General features: G+C 37.4%; 2 protein-coding genes across 3 annotated transcripts in view; both read left to right on the forward strand.

Moving 5' to 3' along the window:
* Positions 1 to 2,985, forward strand: part of wdr62 (WD repeat domain 62) — a 33,633-nt gene extending 30,648 nt beyond the window's left edge. The window contains exon 31 of the mRNA XM_036562966.1: positions 1,868 to 2,985. Within this exon, the coding sequence (XP_036418859.1) occupies positions 1,868 to 2,125 (258 nt within the window). The 3' untranslated portion in view covers positions 2,126 to 2,985. The remainder of the gene's footprint in view (positions 1 to 1,867) is intronic.
* Positions 2,986 to 3,659: 674 nt separating this feature from the next.
* Positions 3,660 to 22,162, forward strand: part of LOC118802426 (protein Atg16l2) — a 38,596-nt gene continuing 20,093 nt past the window's right edge. For both annotated transcript variants that reach the window (XR_005006669.1, XM_036562978.1), the window contains exons 1-12: positions 3,660 to 3,970; positions 4,686 to 4,752; positions 8,008 to 8,068; positions 8,526 to 8,599; positions 11,024 to 11,275; positions 11,547 to 11,609; positions 14,597 to 14,689; positions 16,147 to 16,200; positions 17,048 to 17,153; positions 18,825 to 18,930; positions 20,881 to 20,951; positions 21,226 to 21,297. Coding sequence is in view for 1 of the 2 variants with exons in the window: in XM_036562978.1 (XP_036418871.1) it covers positions 3,823 to 3,970; positions 4,686 to 4,752; positions 8,008 to 8,068; positions 8,526 to 8,599; positions 11,024 to 11,275; positions 11,547 to 11,609; positions 14,597 to 14,689; positions 16,147 to 16,200; positions 17,048 to 17,153; positions 18,825 to 18,930; positions 20,881 to 20,951; positions 21,226 to 21,297 (1,167 nt within the window). In the remaining variant the exon portion in view is untranslated. The remainder of the gene's footprint in view (positions 3,971 to 4,685; positions 4,753 to 8,007; positions 8,069 to 8,525; positions 8,600 to 11,023; positions 11,276 to 11,546; positions 11,610 to 14,596; positions 14,690 to 16,146; positions 16,201 to 17,047; positions 17,154 to 18,824; positions 18,931 to 20,880; positions 20,952 to 21,225; positions 21,298 to 22,162) is intronic.

Below are 22,162 nucleotides of genomic sequence, written 5' to 3' on the forward strand. Positions count from 1 at the left end.
GGTCAGAAACGGATCTTGACCACATTTCACACAAATGTAAACAGAATGCATTTTAGTTATCTGTATATAATTACATAAGCGAAATGTGTCTGTAAAGTGCTGACTAGCAGGTGAGATAATAAACAGTGAAACAAAAGATGGTGGATACGTGAGGCTGAAGTTATCCCCAAACCAACAGTCTTCTTGCACCCTGGACCAACGTAGAGCAGGTCATCCAGCATAGCATGCCGTGCAAAGCATAGGCATTTGTGGTTTGCTAGTTCTCCTTGTGACTGTGCCACACTTTGGCCCTTATTCATCGAAGTTGCCTAAAAAAGAGAGCAGATTTAACTGCCTTTAATAATGTACCAACTACTCTGTGTCTTGATTTATGAAACATTTGTATCAGAATCCTGTAATGACATGTAAATGAGCTTCAACATGTGAAATCAAGCATTTAGCAGCTTTTGAGCCAGTGGCTGTGCTCATAGGCCATGCGCTCAAATTATTATTAGTAGTAATTTCCATTTTCTTTAGTATTATAGATGATACTGACAAAAGTTTTGTTTAGTTCACCATAAATCTGGCTTTTTTCAGGTTGTTAAAATGTTACAAACAAATTTACACACACTCACCAGACGTGAGTTTGATCATACAGATATTCCAAAGATGAAATTGATGAATAACAAAACTCTCAGTGAAATTTGTGTCTTTTTCTAGCAGATTTGACAGTGTGCAACTTGGATGAATGAGGGCCAATGTTTTTGGCTGCTGAATTGATGGTGCATGTAGTGTATTACATCAGTTTTATGATGAGCCAATATGTAATTAAAATATGTATTTATTTTAAATATTTATGTACATATTGTGATAAAAGAAGACGCTTCTTTATTTTTGTTTATTGAAAATCTTTGCCTATTTGTATATACAGAAGATTTATTTTGCTTTTATTAGCAGTAAATAAATATGTGACGAATAGCACCTTTGCATGAAGTAACTGGTTGTACATTAATTGGTTAAAATAAAGGTGACATCAGAAAAGCAATGGCCCTCTGTTACAGTTGGAAGATGTAGTTTCAGTACTAACTTAACAAGAAACACATTTTTGCAGCTTTGAACCACAATATAAGCATATGTAGATTCTGTAAAACAAAAGTTGCTCAGCCTCCTGATTAGCCAGTGCTGTTAATTGCTGTTAAGATGGATTAAGATGCTGTTAAGACCTAACGAGATGGGCTGTCATTACTATGATGCAGTTTGTGACTTCTGTAGATCAGCAGGAGACCCAGCTTAACAGTTCATTTAAATGTAGGTCTGTATCAGCCTTTTGTATGCCTAATTTTTTCCATGGTTCTCATACTGCTGATGTGTCGTGTAAAAGAGCCAAATTTGGAAGCTTGCTTCATGGTATTAAACTGCTGTGACAAAAGAAAGTCACAGGATCACAGGAATGAACAAAGTTTCCATGTTGACTTCTGCATCTGTCTAATTCTTCTGTTTTTTATGGTGGTTTGTTGATATTTTTTGTGCTTTGGTCAAAACTTCAGACTTCTTAGAATCAACACTAGCTTGATGTGATGCTGCACTGTAAAACGTGGCTCATCAGATCTACCTAAAAAATTACTTTATGTGGTAAATTAACTAGTTTTATTCAGCCTGAATAAATACTTTGAATGAATGAATCTTTCAATTAATGTAGTTAAGTTGAATAAAACTAGTTCAATTGCTTATTACCACATGAAGTATTTTTTTAAGTAGATCTGATGAGCCACTTTTTTCAGTGTGTGTGCAGAAAATGTTTTACTTATATTTCAGTTCTTCCATTCATAAAATAAGCATATACATTTTCTACATGCATTTTTTCTTTTCTTCCTTTCTTTGTGTGTAGCTTCAGGCCATCAGTGAGTTGTCAGAGCAGCAGGTGCAGATGAAGAGCATCCTGCAGGAGGCTTTTGCTGGGGTTCTGCAGGAGCTGGACCTTCTCTGCCCCCAGAACCCCTGCCTTACTGCCCACCAACCAAACCAGCAACCTCCTGAAGACTCACCTAGCCGACAGCTGAGGGACGACCGGGCCATGGCCCTGCTAGAGAAGTACTCAGAGATGCTCCTGTTGCGCATGGCTGAAAAGACGACGGACTGCACTTGAGTTATTACAGACCAGGCGTTGAGAGACTTGAGGGAATTTTTATTAGTCCTTATGACAAAGTGCCTGATTATAAAATCCTCGTTTTTGAAATGCATTGTACAAAAAGTGGTGCATTTAGTGCCTTTTTCTTGAGTTACAGCACCCAGTCACTGCTTGAATCGTCCTCAGTATTTCATTTCAAACATCCTTAACGTTTCAGTTCTAAGCTTGTTTAACATTGGTAGCACTTCCCAAATTATTTATTACTGCACAGTGATTTATTACTATCAGTGGTGATCATTTGTGCTGTTCTTTACCTTTCAGTTTAACATCTAAGATTTCTGCTTATCAATCGTTTTACATACTTCAAGGTACCTTTCCCCCCCAAAGAAAAAGCTGCCAATGAGAACTGTTTAACATCTGTCAGGGTAAAACGCAGAAGCCTGGTTTCATCAAGGTAAGCCATTCAGACCAGTACACTGTGGTTCCAAGAAAACATTTTTCCTTCAAATGAGTTTATCTTTAATAATCCATTATTTCATGAAATGCAGTATTAACAGTATTTGAGTTGAATGCTCATTGAGTGAAGTTGTCATTATTTGTGTAGTTTTGTGGTTTTTGGTTCTTGACCTTGTTTTAGTATCACTGTGTTAGCTTTAATAACACCGGTGTCACCCAGTCACAACCACCTGTTCTGCTTCTTGTCGTCCCTGAACACGACTGTTTGCACAAAACCTGTTGAATTTTTCACATTGTGTCTCTCAAACGCAAGTGTTGCAGAAGAATGTACATGACTCCTGCTCACGCTTTGGCTTTGTCCACCGACTTTTATTTTGTAAAAGTGCTTGTAAATACCTTTTTACTTCGTTGTTTTTATAATATTAAAGAATTTTCAAGACTTTTTGTACAGTTTTGCTTTTTTTCGTGGGAACTGAGATGATTTCCCTTGAGCAGTTTTTAAGTGTTGGCACATCATTAGCCAGCTTCCAGTCGTAGATTAAGCATCGGCTGAAGAGGGTTTTTAATGGTGGTCTTGGATTAAATTGGCATTGCAAGGGTTAATTCATGTCTGGAAAACCTTTTTTTTTGTTGGTTTCAATATGTTTGACTTTGCATTTGTGGCAGTTGCCAAATGCCAGGTCATAGTCATAGTCAACACTTTTAGGTAAAACTGCTGACCTTGCCAAACGCCTGCCAGTTCCACACAGAAGTGAGCTTTTAAATCGTTAATCTGTAATTTTAAGATGGGTCAATGTACATCAGCAGGGCAGCTTTGCTAGCTGAAACTTGCAAAGTGGATGACAGAAACAGGCCTGTTCTGCTGAGTCACAGCAGTTAACCAGGATGGAAAGCATTGTTTGGTGCCTCAGTCTGGAGTTAGTCACTATTTTAAAAAAAATCTTGCCTACTTCCCCGTGTCTGTTTTTGTGTTTGACTCCAGTGTCTTCGCTCATTTTCCGCTTGTGTAAAAGCAGCCCGGTCTTTACAGGGCGGGTCGTCGACGATGACGCATCGCAGTTTCCCGGCGCTGATTGGCTGTCCGCGCCCGGTGACGCGCTCGCTAACTTGTTGCTGCGAGTTTCTGCTCGTGTTGACCGCGGCTGTGTCCGGCGCCTCAGACTGACAGTTTTAAAGGACTTACTAACGTCAGGGGTGACCATGAGCACATCCACCATAAGCGGTGCTGACGGAAAGAGGCGCTGCTGTCTGTGTTAATCATGGCCACGTCGGAGCCTGAGGAACGACTCTGCAGGAAAAGTCCCGATGCCAAACTGACAGTAGAGAGCTGGAAACGCCATATCGTACGGCAGCTGAAGTGTCGGGATAAAGCGCAGAAGACCCTCTTCCAAGATGTGATACGCTCATGTAGGCTATGCTAAATTTTACACTAACTTACACTGCTGTTTAACACGTTGAACCTGCTGTAGGGTGTTTCACAGCTGGCTGGGAGGCTCCAAGTGTCCTCTATTGGCCTCAACCATGTCAATTTTATACGTTTCAAACATATTAACGTTAGTGGCAAAAACATACACAAAACTGCACCAGGCTTTCCAGTCTGCTCACTCGGTTCACGATAATATACTTTCTTTTTCAACGTGCTCCACAAATTAAAGAAAATATGTTAAATAAACCACGAAGCTGAAGTTAGCTTCTTATGGCAGGTTCGCAGGTAAACAAGCCATATTTTGAGGTTTTCCTCAGATTCATTGACGAGGCTGGAGTCAACTTCTTTTTCGAATTTTTCCGTTCCACCTTAAATGCTGCAGCAGCCACATTCTGGCGCCTCCGGCACAAAACTAACGCCAGAATGTAACTGCTGCACCATTTAAGGTGGAACGGAAAAATTCAAAAAAGAAGTTGACTCCAGCCTCGTCAATGAATCTGAGGAAAATCTCAAAATATGGCTTGTTTACCTGCGAACCTGCCATGTCTCTACTACTGTTACTGTAGTGTCACAGCCAGGCAGGCAGGGAGCAGAGTGAGCACAACTGAGTCAGTCCGGAGTTTGACACTCGAGTACGAACAGAAAAGCTCATCAACATGTGGTTAACCTGTGAAATCAGAATGTTGTGTGTTGTAGATGTGAACCTGCTGGAGAGATGCACACAGAAAGCCTTCATCACCAAAGGGATTCTGTCAGCGACAAGGTAACGAACAACTCTGCTGTTTGCTGCTGTTACTGATTGGCTACTCTTACAAAAGATGGTTCTTCAAGGGTTCTATAGCAAAGAGAAGAGGTTCTGTTAAAAAATGAGTTCTATGTTGAACCATTTCATGCCTAAATGGTTCTTTACATGGTGAAATTGTTCTTCACATTGATGGAAACTTGACATGGTAACAATAGAAGGACCCTTTTTGGTGCTGTGTAGAACCATATACTTCATTCATTTATTAACTGTAAGAATTATTATTTAAAATCTAAAGTGACTGCTTTAGGACCACCACTGATCAGATATTATTTGGGTGGTGGACTATTCTCAGCACAATCCAAAAATTCCAAACTGTCCAGTGAACCTACACGTGTCCTCTGAGGTTTATATGTGATGTTGATGGTAAAAACAGTGGTAAAATAGTGGTATGTCTGACAAAAACAAGGGTTCTGTTTTGCTTTACAACATCCTGCTTGTACCTTTCTGCCACAATTTTTGCAAAAATATGTTTAAGGCCAAAACCTTTCCATAAAATTATCGTAAAACAATGTCTCAGTCATCAAGCAGCATTTTTAAACGGTTTCATGTGATAACTTTCTGTGAGGTATTAAACATTTCATATGGTTCCTATTAGCACCATTGAGAGCAATTCTGACTTTGCAGATTTCTCTAGAATGGAGCATTTCACATCAAACCAATCTGAATGACATTGTTTATATCTTCACCATTTAGTTTTGCAGGCATTTTGATAAATGAGTGGAATTCACCTTTAATATCCACTTTATTACACACAGCTGAAGACTAATAGTGTGGTACTCCAGCTGAGAAAAGCCACCCTGGCATGCTGTAGCGGTTTATGTACAACAAAGTGAGCTACAAATGAGTGTTCACTGTACACAGAGAGAGCCTACACGATAGATACAGTGAACGACTTCACAGCCGTGCCACTATGTACACAGTTATTTCACACATCAGTGGAAGACACAGTAACCATCTGTGAAGCTGTAAATATGCACACCAGAACAGTTTAATCCCAATATCTATAGCATGTTTATAGTCATGTAACGTCCTAGCAGCCAGGACTGTATGAGAATTCTTGAGTGATTAGAAACTCAGCTTTTAAATAGGAATAATGTATGGAGGACATTAATATTCATGGCCGTCTTAACACACAGATGAGTTATCATTTCATTATTTTTGGACCTCCCACAATATTAACCCTAAAGTAAAAAAAATTAAAATACTCTAACTCAGTTTCCTTTTGTTTCTCTTCTTCTTTCCGTCATTATTTTAAAACTGTAGCTGCCCTTAAAAGGAAATTCCACTGATCAATTCTGTGTAATTCACTCGTTAGGGTGTAAACAAAGTATGTCAATGGTTTGATTTGAAATGCTGCATAGTAGAAAAATTTTTCTTTAAACAGGTGGTGATAGGGGCCAACAGGGTCTACCGGGAGCCACCATGGCTGCAACACACAGTTAACCATTTTATTTACTATACAAAACCACCAGAGTACCTACATATATTCTGAGTTTTTATATTTAATGTTGATAATGTTAAAATAGTGTTGTAAATCTGTTTTCTTTGAGAACTGTTTTGCCTTACAATGCCCTGCACATATCTCTCCGCCATGAATAGGTTTTAAAAAACAAATCCTAAAAAAGCTTTAGGCCAAAATTGTATTGTCAAAACGTCTGGTGAATTAGCTTTTGGAGACGTCTGTTTCCTATCATTTTTATCATATTTTACCAAAAGGAACATTTGACATCAAACCACTATGAGTGACTTGTGCAGAAAATATGAAAAATCAGCGGAATTCATCTTTAGCACAGTGTGAATGTTTCATGATGAGTATACAAATGGAAATGATCTAAATTGGTTTGGGCTAAAATCTCATTACATTAACAAACATTAAACTTAACAGTTTTTTTCTTCGGCTGTACACACTGGCAGTCAAAAAGAACTGCTCTAACTTTTTTTATTTAATGTAATAACTACTGATAAACAGCAAACACTGAAAGAAATAGACAGCTAAGATTGTTTGTATGTGTAATGGAACTCTTCTTCTAAGCTTCATGATGATAATAATGCTCATTTTAAAGTATTAGCTTCCCATACGTCCTTCATTGCCGTTCACACACCATCTACAGTGGTTAGATCCATCAGTGAGAAAGAATAGGATGACACAATAATAATAATAATAATAATAATAATAATAATAACAATAATAATAATAATAATAATAATAGACCATGTGAGTCGCCACTGCTGTGCTGAGAATGGACCACTACCCAAATATCTGGTCAGCACCAGTCCTGACCAGTGATGAACAGAGTGTGTATGCATCTCAGCAGTTCCTGCCAGTATAATTTCCATTTCAGATATGCAAAGTTTTTTTTCTTCTTTCAAGACAATTGTTTAAAACTATGCATCTTGGCTGTATGTAGGGATGCACTGATATGGCAGTATCGATGCCAGTATCGAGTATTTTTCATGCACTTATCTGCTGTTGCCGATGCATAAACATTTACAAAATGTTAATAGCATTTACCTGGATTAGCATTGCAGAACAATATAACATTTATTTGTATGGGGGTACACATGCAGTAAAATTATTAAAATGCAGATGTTTTAGCACAGCAGCCCAGTGTCACCTAAACATTCTGCTTTACAAAATACAGTGGGGTCCTAAAGTCTGAGACCACCTTCAAAATCTGAGTGTTTTTCTTATTTAAACCTGGATGTGAACAACCAAAAGTTTTAAAATTTTGCACAATTTAAAACAAAATAAAGTTATGACAGGTAAAATGAAGAATATGTCTTCAAGATTCTGAATTATTTCTAGGTCAATATTCAAAATTAAACGCATTAAGTTTATGCCTGCTCAAGTTCCCACTGCCATTAAAGCAAAAGAGAGAAATACCAAATAGTAAGAAATTCTGAAATTCATATAAACAGTCAAAACTTCTACTTTTCACTCAGACTGTTATGCTAATAATATCATTTCTAATAAAAAACATTTATATTAAATTAAAAAAATGCATTTTTATTAGTTGTCTCAGATTTTTGGACTTTTGCTTACTGTCCAGTTCAATAGATTTATATACAATTTTCTCACAACACATCTATATATAAGGGTTTATTATGACAGCACGCAGCTTCCTTCTGGCCATAACCTGCTCTAATCATGAGGATTTATCCAAATGTGTCTTCTTAAGTGTTATCAGTAAATTGCTTTTATAATCTGTGCAGGCCTCTGCTGCTTCCCTCGTCTGAGGACTCACTGTCATCCCTGAAGACAGCCACTGGTGAGGTAGGAGCAAGTACTAATTCCAAGCCAATACAGATTAGTCCTGCAATCTTAGATCTGAATAAAAGGACAAGTTTTTACTAACATCACTGTCCTCTAAAAATGTATTTTTTTCAAACACTAAAACCTAAAACAGAAAAGTGCAAAAATGAGGCATAGTGTTCTCTCTTTGTTTAATTATTAGCCAGACAGCTAAATTATGAGACACAACAGGTTCATAGTCTTGCCAGTCAATTGCAGTCTGACCCAAAGGTGATCCACACAGCAATGAGTGTGAGGAAACTACGAGAGTCATCTTCCTGCTTACGCACTAATCTATTCTGTCAAGTCCTATAAAAAATAAACAGTGAGCAAACCCCAACATGTCTGAGCAAGCTGACGCTGCTGTAATTCACTGGATGCTTTGTGGCACAGTAAGGGTTTTTTGTATGTTGTGTCTATTTTTATGTCTGTTTTGTAGCTTGCTTACCAAGTAGTGGAGCTACAGCAGGAGATAAAAATCAAGGAAGCTTTACTTGACAAGCAACATGCCAGGTAAGCTGCCTTGTCAACACATGACATTCTTGTCCAAACATGTTTCTAGATTTTGAAGGGTCTATACATTTCATATATTGTTCCAAAGATATTTCAGGTATGTTTGTTTGAGCTTGGCAGTGTAGAAGTTCTAGCTTTTATAAAGAATGATTTAAGGTACAGGACATTTATGAAGTGTTGATATCCATTGTCTGTGCATCAGTGTTCCTTTAGCGCATGTAGAAATGAAAGTTCATAAAGAATGTAAGAAATTAGATTCTTATCAGCACAGGGGGGAAAATCTTCACTGTAACCTGACTCCAGCCGGCAACATACTGGCTCAGGGCGTTCTTGTTTATTGCCTTGAATTGTCCAAACAAAACCAGAGCATCAAAAGATGAATGTTTGTACAAAAATCGGTGTATATGTAAATGTTGGTGTCCAGATATGTTGGTCATTTTGTAATGAACTGCATGTACTCCCCAAGATTTGTGGTGTATTAAAATAGTGTAAGAGTATGGAGCTGTGCTTCAGTACTGACGTGCAGCTTAATGATTACATCATACAGCTGGCAGTCAAAGAGAGTTGCTCTCCTGCACGTCATACACTAATGTTTAGCAACTGTTCTTGATGTGTTTATCCTGTCTCGTACTGAAAGAAGGAAAGCCACAACAAAATAATGATATTCCAACAACACCATGCAACATGCCACAACACAGTTCATTAGGTGAAACCCTGCCTTCTTGTGGGGCTACATTGGGAAATGTATGGAGAACAAAAGTCTGACTACTATGGATTTGGACAGCAGTGAATAATCTTTGGGAAACAGTTGGTTTAAATTATTTAAAATAAATACATGAATGAATAAATTTAAGTGTGAGCCCGGAGAGTAGCTACAGGTTGGCCTGGGGGGCCTTGAAATACCCTGCATTTCTGAGTGCTTCAAAGAAAAAAAGGCCAATGATGATGCTATAAAAGAATACAGAATAATACTTAATACTTATAATATTGGAGGGGCCCACAGGCTCTGAGTTCTTGCATCCTGGTGCCTTTTTTCCACCTTAACCTCTTAAATGGCCAGGGCCCACCGGCAGGCCCAAAGTTTTATTACATACTGCCATAACCCAGGAACAGCTCAACCAGTTTGCATTGAAATCCTTGTAGTTACTGAATAATAAGCCTTAGTATGTAATAAGCCTAGGACCTAAAGACAGCTTTGGAGGTCACTTTTATTTATTTAACCCCTTAAAATCTCAGGCTTATTACATACTAAGGCTTATTATTCAGTAACTACAAGGATTTCAAAGCAAACTGGTCTTTAGGTCATCAACATTTCACATGAACTGTGCTAGTTCCTAGCCTAGGCTACTACTTACTTGGCTGCAGTGAGCTAGGTAAGGAGTAAATTCGGCTGTGGTAAAGAAAAAAAACTTGAATACTGTAGATGAGCTACAAAATGCTGATAAACACTATAAACTGTTAGTGTCATATTTTGACTTCAGTTTTTGTTGTGTCAGTGATCATTACAAAAACTTTGAGCATTTCTTTTTTTCCGTGTTGTATCCCCAGTGGGTTTTAAGTGATGCTTTAATTTCACTTAATGAACTTTATGGCATGTGGCACTGTTTTGTAGGAATATTCATTATTTGTTGTGATTTTCCTCCTTTAAGTTAACAGACAGAATAAAGATGTGTGCATACGAGCAATTCCTCCTGTACTGAGGATTTTATTCACGTTATACAGAATTCTGTCTGAATGAACATAGAACGTCATATATTGTCTTGTAGATTATTTGTTGACATGCTAAGTTCACACAGTACTGTATGGAAGTCAGAGACTACCCTTCATTTATTTAATTTCCAGTCAAAATGGCTATTAAGTTTTAAAAAAATAACTAAATATAATGTCATTTTTTCAGTATTTGTTGTGGACACCCTTTGCCTGTGTTACAGCTTACATTGTTCCCAGGAACTTGCTTTTAGTTTTCCAGAGATAATACCAGCAGCTTCTTCAATCTTTCTTCAGCTACACATCCTTTCATACTCACAGTGAAATGTACCTTATCTATTGATTTTAAGATTGGACAATTTGATTTTACAGGTCATTTTACTTTTAATGCAAACCAGTATGTTATTTAATGTAGGCCATATGTTCTAATTGCTAAGTATACAGACATGTGCTCTGCTCTTTTGGCCTTAAGGCTACATAACAAAAAATAGGCAACTCTATAAATTCACATATAAAAAATTCAGTTTGATTTCTTGTCAAGTTCACAATATAAGAGACAAACATTAAATCTAATCAGTTGTTAAAACAGTGACAATGTATGCTGTTAATGTAAACATCTATTTGTTGGTGAAATGTGAACATGCTTTGAGGGTGTAATACTGACGATTTCACTGGCTGTATTTCACAATAGCAGTGTGCACTGTTGTGGATTATTAGGTTGAGTGAGACGCAGGATGATTTGAGGGAAGTACAGTTAGAGCATGACAGACTGCGGTCCTGTGTGGCGGAGGTGCAGGAGAGGAACCAGCTGCTAAAGAGTAAATATGACTCCCTGCTCGAGAGCTGCCAGCACACAGAGGCTGCCTACCGCAAGGAGAAGCTTTATGGCTCTGAACTGTTGGAGGACATGATCCGCTGGAAACAGCAGGCCGCTGCTCGCATGAACTCACGCAACGAGAGGAGAGTGAGGTGAGTGAAGATGGCAAAAATGTTCATGCTCTTAGACATGGTTATGAATTAAACCAGAGTCATTTTGTCAAACTCAGAAACTCAGCATACACCAAGATCATGTTTTTGGCATACAGATCTTTGAACTTATCAATGACTCAACAGACCTCCTATTTTAAAGTGACATTGACTGTCTGTTGAGGCTCAATAAAAACATAATTGCAGCTATCTCTTGTTTGAAGTTTGGCCAAACCTCATCTGTACTGTCTATAAATGTTTTCTTCTGTTTCAGAGCCAGAGAGGCTGGTCTTCATAAAGAGCTCGAAGTGGCTGCTAATAAGAAGGTGGACATTGAGTAAGTATTCATGCTGAACAGTAGCTTATTCTGAGAAAGAATGAATGAAAGAACATTTTTGAGACCTCAGTATCTTATTATTTCAGAAAATAATCATTTTCCAGATAAACTTTAAAATTGGTCAGATTAACTAGTCGTGGACCCATTACCTTGTGGACACATGGAAAACAAATGTTCCTATAAAGTATTTAATTTGTTAAATAGACTGTGAATTTAATAATATATTCACTTGTAAATAAGTGTACAGTGTTTTGAGAGATGCATGTTCAAAAGTTCACTACTTCAGAAGGGAAATACTATTAGTTACATAACTTGCTTATTGACTCACCTTCCACTCATAATGATCATTATCTTCAAGGGGAATTCAGTAACATTTCGTTTGAATAGACCATTGTAGATGCTTACCTTGCATTTAACCTACCTAATTAATGGAGGTGAGGAGGAATCAGGGGTTGTGATTTCTACAACACAAATGTAGCCATTTTATTTATTATTGGCTCTTATTGGCCTGACTGCATGTCTTTGGACTGTGGGAGGAAACCCACACAGACATGGGGAGAACATGTAAACTCCACACAGAAAGGAGCCTGGTCGCCTGACTGGGGAATCCAGTCCAGGCCTTTCTTGTTGTGAGGCGACAGCGCTACCCACCGTGCCGCCCTGAATAACGTTCTGTGAATTCTAAACAATTTGAAAATGATGCATTTAACAAACAACAACAACAACAAAAAAATGAATATCTTGTTTACAAATTAAAGACTTAATCATCCTGAAACTTGAAGAAATCGGTGGAATTCTTTTTTCATAGTACATTTCGTCCTTGTCTGGCCTTGAATAAAACAGTTAACCCCAAGTAGATCCAACGTCTCCATCTCAGCAGACCCCTTGGTTTCTCTGCTTTGAATGAATGAAGTAAAAATAAAATCAGTCTGTTGAGGTGATGGTGACCTTTCAAAAAATCCACTCAGTGACAGCATGATTAAGCTTTTGATTGTCTGTCTAGGTAGGACTTCAGCTTTCATTTTATATATTGACAGGCACTTTTCATATTTTGTAGAGTATGAGAGTGAGGCAGACAGGTTGACAGGTGGACAGGCCGAAAGTGAAGCATTGAGGTGAGCAGAAGTGAGCTTTCAGTCATGATGGACACTGAATGATGTTTAGAGAATGTGAGGTACGGCAGAGGTGTCAGTGTTGTCTGTCTCTGACACTGCAGCACTTTGTACACCATGTCAGAAGAACAGCAAAAAATATGCTTAAAACTGACACAAGGTCATGTACAAAGTTTGCAACTGCCCATTTCAGTACTGGCTTTAACGTGTCCTCATCCACTCATTCTCACCTCTCTAAGGAAAACCTTCTTTCATAAGATTGTCACAAGATAAAGCAGGTCTGATTATTGTATTAATGAAGGATCACCGATTTCTCCTAAACCCCCTTTTAGGGGGGAAAAAGAGTTCAGTTGTTACAAGTATTTTATTGTTAGAAGGTCTAATGATGAATGAGAAAAGCTTCATTCTACACTGAAACACTGCTGAAAGCTCTGTGATATAGAATAGGGCTACATAAGAAAATGAGCTTTTACACTTTTCTCATTGGAAATATTATTCAGCTAAAGTCAGACACAACAGTCCATCTGTGAGAGAATATGAAAATCCAGTGGTTTCTTAGGGGTCATTTTTGAGAAACAGAAATTGAGATTAAGAGATCATGTAATTTAGAATATTTCTTTCCTCTGAGTATTTCTACTTGGGCAGGGATTACCGACAGCATCTTAAGGGTTGTTCCATTACTGTATTAGCTCAAGTAAAGTTTGTTAGATGAGCCCTAGAAGAGGCGAGGGATTGAGAGAACACTAGTGTCGACTTCAGCACCAGAACTTTCATTGTGGTCTGAAGAATTTCCCTAGAGATGTTACGAGCGAGGAGACCAGTCACTGATTGAATGGCCTCTGTTTACAGGGAAAGTCTCTGCCTTCAGTAAAAGGAGCTAATCAGCTTGCTGGTTACCAGTAGCCAGAACAAGCCAAAAAACATGTTTTATGTGAGGTATTGAGCCAAACGCTACTAACGCTACAAGTTTTTTGTCAGGTTAAACCAGTGATTTCAAATATGTTTTTGAAATGGTAATTTGACCTAATTAGTATTAATTAGACCTTATTGAGTATTTAGTAGTAGTCTGGTCTTGTATGACTGGAAATAACTACCTGGTGGCGTTGCAGATGGCAGCCAAGCGAACAAACTTTCCTGTAAGGACTTTCCTATAAGCTGTTTCCCCTTTCAGACCCCCCAAAAAAGGGGACAAAGCTGTTTATAAGCCATAACCGAAACTACTTCAAAATACTTTTCAGTATTTCAGTACTGTAACATTTTATTTTATTTTTATTTTGTGTTGCTTTTGGGGTACAAATCTGTATGCATTACTAATACAACTTCGTTACTCAACTTTGCTAACTTGCTAGCAAGCTAAAGGCTACACAGCTAGCAACAGCAAAAATGAAGCCACAGTTCTAAACCGAAGCTCAGAGCCAGGCGAAGCGATTATTCAAAAACAGGCATTGGTTTGTTTTAATAACAAGCGATTTGCATGTTACAGTTAAAGAAGCTTTAGATACTGTCATGTTGAGTTCTGATGCATTAATCTTTGACATGTTGCGAAAGCTTTGATGTCTGATTTTATAGAATGACTGGGTCTCATGAATACCTGACCATCATGCTGTTTTGTGTATGCACAGAAATTCAAGAGATAGACAGTGTATGACGCACAGATACATATTGTGCACTTGTGTTTTTAACAAACGTTTGCTTCTTGAAACTGTCAGGTGTACTAAATTTGTCGTCGAACAACAAACTGGACAACAGAACATAGAATTTATAAGAATTCACACTGCATGGCAGAATCCAACATGTTCCGTACTCAGCAACCAGTGTAATCAACCAAACGTTTTTGTGGTTAATTATTTAATTCATTTAATGTATTTTTTTAAGAGTGCCTCAAAGTGCATCATTACCATCATCGCCTTTATCACTGAGGAGTGAGAGTGGAGAGAAGCTGGAGAGAAGCCATGGACGACTTTTCAGGTAATAGTATTTATTATATTTTATTAAAGTATATAGTAAGTATTTATTAGTATTAATAAGTCTTAATAAGTCATTACTTGCATATTAGAATCAATATATAAATCCAGAGAATAGTAGACATCCTTGCATGTTTTAGAAGAGTAAATTGTAGTTATAAAAACCGATACTTCTGGTTCTAAAATCTGCTTGGCAGAGACACACATCATCACTGTTCCCCCCAAAAAAGTATCTCCAAAATTCCAAAATTGCTACTTCACAGGGGAGGCCAAAAAATGTGGTGTAATATTAATGTTATTTAATATAAAGAGATTTTATTTAAGCAGTTTTGGAGTATTTCTAGTGGTTCATTCATAATTAAATTTTCACACTGTTAAGGGCAGCTATTGTGCTCAAATGATGTAGAAAAATGCAAATCAGAAAAATTATAGATTTCTTTTTAAACCTTTTCCTTTCCTTTTTTGGACAGCAACGATATACAACCATTAAAATATTGTAAATACATAGTTGGGACCGATGTTACTAAGATCCGCATTGTTGCCTAGCAACTGTAGCCTATTTTTAGCAAACTACATTACTTAAGTGGAATAATTGTGATTATTAATAGTAAGTTAAATATTTATTGAACATTAGTATATTTTATCATGTTTTATTTTGTTGGAAGTTTATGAAACTTCTGCTTTTTCTTAACAACACCTCTTAACAGTGGTCAAATAACTGTAGCACACAACTCTTATCGATTTAGTTTGGAGTTCTGGAAGCTGTAGTGCTTATGGAGGACAAAAGAGTTTTGATGGAAGTGCTCAGAACTTGTGACACATGGAACCAGGAGCAGGAAATAATTAGATTATACGAATCATGGCTTGACCTGCACTGAGTAAATGTTGGACAGACAGCATATACGCTATGTGTCCAAAAGTATCCAGACAGTCCTTCTAATGAGTGAATTCAGCTACTGTAAGATTTGCCTGTTGCTGACATAGGCGTTCAAATGCACATGCACAGCTTGTAATAGTAAAGGACTGACCAATACAATGAGATACTTTGGAGCATCCACACATGAGCCTAAGGTCTCCATGCCTAAATCCAGTAATCTTCTATCATTTAGTGTGAAAGCCTTCCCAGGACAGTACAGGCTGTTCCTGTTAATACCTTTAATTTCAGAAGAAACGTTGGATGTGCAGATGTCTGCGAAGCTTTGGAGATATATAGTGTATAATATAGAGTGATTTGGGGACAGTGTTTCATATTTTGGTGAGGTGGAGCAGCTGAGGCGTGAATGTGACACCTGTGACAGTGTCCTCTTCTGAGGCACTGAAATGACTATGAGGAGGCACTCTATCCTCCCTGCAGATTCTCTGAAGTACAGAATATACCCAGATCTTTTATTTATGGTCTTTTATGTCTCTTCTTTTTTATTCTTTTTTTTTGGCATCTGCTTTGCTCACTGTTGCTCACAGGTCTGCTTCAGCAACCTCACCTCGAATTCTCGACTCCATCAGAGATCTCTTTGAGTAAGTTAGCCTTTTTTCTCTATTATAGTGCAAGTGTGCACCATAGACTGTGTGTGTACTGTGCTCACAAGACTGCTGTGAATATTACAACCACTTTCAGGGATTAGATCAGTGTAGGAACCCTAACACATTCAGTGATGTTAAGGTCTGGACTCCAGTGTGGTTAGTCCACTGTTCTGAGAACTCCAGCAGCTTCTTTGTTTGATTTACAAACTTTCTTCTTTTTGGTCTGTTTCCTTTTCTCAGTAGCAGCTTCTTGGCAGCTACACATCCTTTCAGACTCACAGTGTTGATTTGTCTTGTCACAGTGGAAGGATGGACAGAAACACTAGTGGATTTTTTCAGATCTGCAACAAGAGTGGAGCTTGATTTTCACCTCCCTTTCAAAAATGAAAGCTTTTAGTGCTGTTTATCTGAGGATGAAATTTTAGTGGTCTCCCAGTTCCTGCACAGTTGTTAAGAGGACCATTTTCTCTTTAGCTTTTAGTCATTTTTTTAACTGTGGATTTGGAAGCTCCTGCTTTTTTCATTTATTTTACCCTTCCTTATGAAAATAGGTTATCTTACATCTGATGTCATCAGAAATATCTACAGAAAACTAGATGAACAACTTCAGGAATAACTTGTAGTGAATGGATGAATTGAGTGGAAATTAAATAAATGAAGAGTGGTCAAGTACTGTATATATCTTATGTTAATTGAGAAAATTAATTAGTAGCTAGGTCAGTCCTGTCAGCTCATTTACTGGTCTTGTTACCGCTTTCAGTCAAATCAGAATATATTTAAGCGGTGAACTACATTTCTCAGTCGTAAACATAGTCTCATGTCCTATGTGTGCTGTTCTCAGTAAGAAGAGGCGAGGCAATTCGGTTTGTAGTTTGGAAGAGGACTTCTGCGCTCCCCTAGGAATCTGTCTAGTTGCTAGAGTTCCAGCCAGAGCTGCTTACTCACTGGTAAGTGTTTGACTCTTGTAATTTATAAGCAACATAATAGCATTTCCCCTAACAAAGAATATTTAACATGCTGGAAACATGCATGATATTAAATCACCTCAGATCAGAACATTAGGAGGTCTGTTTAGGTCCTTGTTTCAAAACTGATTGGGTGTGTAAATCAATTTGATTGCGAGTCTTAGGAAATAATTCAGTATATCATGAAATCACATATTTAATCACAATTCGATTTAGTATAATTGTTCTAGCACAGTTCAGAATTATGTTTAACAACTAAATACACTGGGGGAACTGTTTTAACAGTAGAGGATGATCTGTTTTTTTTGGTTTGAAAATAGAATTTTGTTTTGGCCAAAAAAAAAACAAGAGCTCATACTTCATACTCATACTAATTGATTACATTTGATTCCAAAATCAGTACAGTTGAATCGCCACCTTCATACAAGTGCATCCCTATGTCTCAATTTGTTTTCATTACCCTATAACTGACTACAAAGTAGTTATTCAGATTGAGTTATGAGTACATAGAGTGACTAATAGATGCATCAGTAGAGAAAAGCATAAAGCATAAAGAGACTGATAAATAGATGAGACTTGTCTTTTTGACTTTATGTGTAAACTAGTGAAAGGAAGCTGGTGGTCCATGGTTGGTGTGACTGTGGAGGGACAAAGGCTCATGTGTGTCTCTGCAGAACAGAGTCCCTCTGTGCCACACTGCAGCTCTGTCACCACAGCTCTCAGCACACAGGGCCGTTTTCAGTTCAACTGCACACTCTAGTCTGGATTAGCCAGCCTGAGCTGTGGGAGCTGCAGGGAGGTCATGACTTCCTTAATTGCACAAATGTCACAATTTGCATATTGTGTGTTATTTTCAGCAACTGCAAATGAGAGTTAGGCCTGCACGTTTCCTCTGTTTTCTCTCCTCTCAGTAAATTAATGTTAGGTGTTTTGAGATCTGAATGAATAAAGACTGTTTAAGTTAGCGAAAGCTGGATGCACATTTTGTGGATTTAGTCCTTTGTAAACAATCATTGTGCTGAGAAACTAGAGCCATTAAGGTTTTACATTTAATTTATTTTTCTTTGATTTGCGTTTCTAAATGAAAGACACTTTTGGCAGTAATATTTTTCTTCAGCTATGCTTATGGGAAAGCAGTTCAATCAGTGCTTTTGTGTACAAACACAGTGAAAGCTGGCAATTTGAAAGCAAGCGAAAACCATGACTAGATCAGCATTTGGGCCAAAATAACTGAACAAAATTGTAATGTAAAAGAACCAGACAAGACCTGTCATTTTGCTGGCTTATAGGGCACTAAGCTGACACGAGCAAAACAGCTTACGCCCAGGAAATGCCACCTTTCCTCAGACCATCATTTTCTAGCATGGAAAGCAGTGTTTCAGTCCCTCTAACTGTCTTAGTCCCTGTTCTTCTCATTTTTGTACTAAAGCATATATACATTGTGGAGCAGTAAAAATAGGAAAAAAGCCTTCTTTTAAATTATTTTGCAAGACTTCAATATTCTGGACTAATCAGTTGGTCATGGAAACGGTGTCTACATCTCATGTCATTTGATTTTGGAGCTACTGTTTGAATCTGTATGAACAGTAAAGCAGTGCTTTATTTTAAACGCTGCTGTGCCTGATTTGAAAGAGTCTTTCTCTGTTGGTGCAGGACGCACATGAGCTGGGAATCAATGCGGCCAGATTCAGCCCCAGATCAAACCTGCTGGCTACTGGAGGCACAGACAGAGTCATCAAACTGTGGGACATCAAAGCAGGTACAACACAGTAGAACACTGAATTAGAAGCAGCTTTCCCATCTTACATGACAGCCGTAATGATCACAAGAGAAACTACAAAATGTCTCCAATCAGCAGCTTCCACCAGCTGTTCAGACACACTGCTGTAGGTGTCATGTAGTTCTGGGCAGTATGCTGTGTGTACTAGTAATTACAGGATTTGTGTCACACGGCAATATCGATTTCAGAATGAACAAAGTAAAAAAAAAAATCCAGATTTGAGTGGAAGTAGAAATACTACTGGTGTAATATTACTTGAGTAAAAGTAGGAGTAATCCTAATTATATTAGCCAAGTACAGCCAATTTTTCAGTGTTTTTTTTTAATGGGTCAAACTGGCATTTCAAATTTGTAAATGATCAGTGGCCTATTTCAAAATCAGAACATAAAATCAAATGAGCACTACATTCAAAATAAGGTGTGACAGAAGCATTCAAGTACAAGTGTTAACGTTTTTGACACCATAAAACTGCAGCAGAGCCAAAATAAAAGTAATAAATTGGCTGATTGCCAGTTGCATGTTTCAAACAAATATACACTGTGCATCTTTAATCGAAAGTAAAAGTACTGTGAGCTATTACAGTAATTATGTCATATTATTTTACATAGCTCTTAGTGTCTGCAGCCACACAGGCCTCCTTTCTAGAAATTGCTTATCAAAATAAATACCATGCTAACTAATAACCTGTTGTGCTTTTACTTTTGATGCTTAAAGATGTTTTAAAGCAAATGCTTTTGTACTTTAGAAATATAGATAGAGGACAATAAAAACATAGTCAACTGTACTACAGTTTCTGTCTGACCCAACGTTTTCAAATGCTCTCCAATGTTCTTTTTGGTGTAATGTTAAGAGAAGAAAACAGAACAAAACAGTACATTTAAAACCATCTGTGTCAGGTTTGTAAGATGTTATTTTAGCATCTCCTTTCAGTGATTTCATCAATGCTTTAATGACCTTTATTATTGCAAACATAAATATAATTTTATACCAAGGCACTGTGATTTATTCGGAGAATATTCTAATATTCTCAACAACAGAATATATACAACAATAAAGGCATTAGCCTCATTGTTTTTAAACCCTGATTACATATAATCACTGCCCACATTTAAGTCTGTATTTATACCCTGCTCACTCTTATTCTACGTGCTTAGCCAATATGGTTATTTATAGTACCAAGAAAAACAGTTTCTTGAACTTATAGAGGAAGCTTTTTGGTGCTATGTAGAGCCATATTTTTAAAAAGCTAATTAAAAGAACATATACAGCAGATTTTCCATCATGAAGAAGAAACATTTAACTGTGCAAAGTGTGTTGAGCCTTCACTAAAACCCTTGAGGAATCACTTTGTACAGGATGTATTTTTGTATGCTAAAGTATGGGCACACCTGGGGAGGGAAAAAAACAGAAAACGTGACCTGTGCAAACGTTACAGCTTATTGTATAATATTTTCCTATATGTTCATTTGAAATAAACAGAAATTGTGCACTAAAATTTGCAGAAAAATGCCACATTTAATTGAATGTGTTCTGTGTGATGTGTTTCTGTGTAATGCTTATTTTCACTTACAAAATCAACAAAGCATGTAATTTGACCTGAAGTGTTCAAGCGGTTGCATATAACTGAGCTTAAGTGTCTTTAAAAAAAAAAGATTAGTAGGCAAAAATGTTGTGTTATCATCTTGTTGATGATAATGGGCACAATTACTTTAAATCAGTAGATCATAATAAGAGAACAAAAAGTCACGTTTAATTTATTAAAAGTGTAATTTTAGAATTGAAGAAAATGAGAAATAGGTGTGTATTGTATAGCTTTCAGGAAATGATCTGTGCAGCTGCAGCGTGGCGTGCTGTGCGTGTGTCAGTCCCAAGGGCACTCTAAAACGGTTTGGTCGTAAAGAGAAGGTGTTGCAATTTGTGTTCTTCTAGGCGTGCTGCACAACAGAGGGACACTAGAGGGGAGTAATGAGGGCATCACCAGCATCGAGTTTGACTCTACGGTATGAAGGCACACCATTTCTCTTTAGGAGGTCTTTGTGAGGAGCTCCGTTTGATTTTATTGAAATTTAAATATAGATTGTTTTAATGATTTGAACGATTTGAAATGATTTTTTCTGCTGAGATTCAGCTCTCCTGACTAATATCTGCAGAAGATGTGAATGCTCCTAGATCAGTTAACAGTGCTGCAGTGCTGTGTGAGTGGGTGTCTGTGTGCTTTTAAGCCTGCCTGTATGTCTATTCATATGTCTTCATATTATGTCCTACCTTCATCAGGGCACCCGAATATTAGCTGCGTCATACGACAAGTCAGCTCTGTTTTGGAGGCTGGACGACTGTGTTCCCAAGGTAACAGCACCTCCCCTTCACCCCCACCCCAACCCCCGCCTGGTCTCGCCTGAGTGGTCCTCATATCTGCTGCAGTGTACTGTCTCCCCGAATCACTGTCTGCAGGGCTTCATCCACACAGAGTTGTTCCTGCTTACCTTCAGAGGTGTCGTTTGAGTTGATATGGCACTGACAGCAGAGAAAATTATCTCTTTTATATACTCAGTCCTGTCTTTTGATATTTTAGACTTGCTGAGCCTAGAGATTTTTTTTAGCAATGTGTCCAATTCAACTATTTGGTGCTGCTCAAATTTCTTTTGCTGATGGGTAAATGCTCTGTTAGCATAGATCCTCAGATGCAGTATGATTTGTATATATATATATATATATATATATATATTTGCATGTATATATATATATATACATATATATATTTGCATGTATATATATATATACATATATATATTTGCATGTATATATACATATGTATATAGATATGCACTGTTTTTGAAATGTATTGTACTTTTTTCAGTTTAGTCCAATTTACTTTCAGTTTATATGTAAAAATCTTTATTTGGTGCCTTTGTTGCTGAGTAGATTATCTTATCACGCACGTACACTACTGTGCAAAAGTCTTAGGCTGACAAGAAAACTGTTTAACTATTTCTCTTGGCAGTAAGTGTGTATTTGTATTTGTAATACAAATACTTAGATTTGTAAAACCAATATACAAAACATCCTTTTGTATAAATGGTTATATTTATACCATACCATTACATTTCTGGTATAAATAGAATCTAAAAACTCGTAAAACTTGTGCACAACATAGTGCAGTGGTTAAATTGTAGATATACAAGCAGAACGTTTGTCTCACCAAATGTTCTGA

The sequence above is a fragment of the Colossoma macropomum genome, unplaced genomic scaffold (assembly GCF_904425465.1).
Source record: "Colossoma macropomum unplaced genomic scaffold, Colossoma_macropomum, whole genome shotgun sequence".
NCBI lineage: Eukaryota > Metazoa > Chordata > Actinopteri > Characiformes > Serrasalmidae > Colossoma > Colossoma macropomum.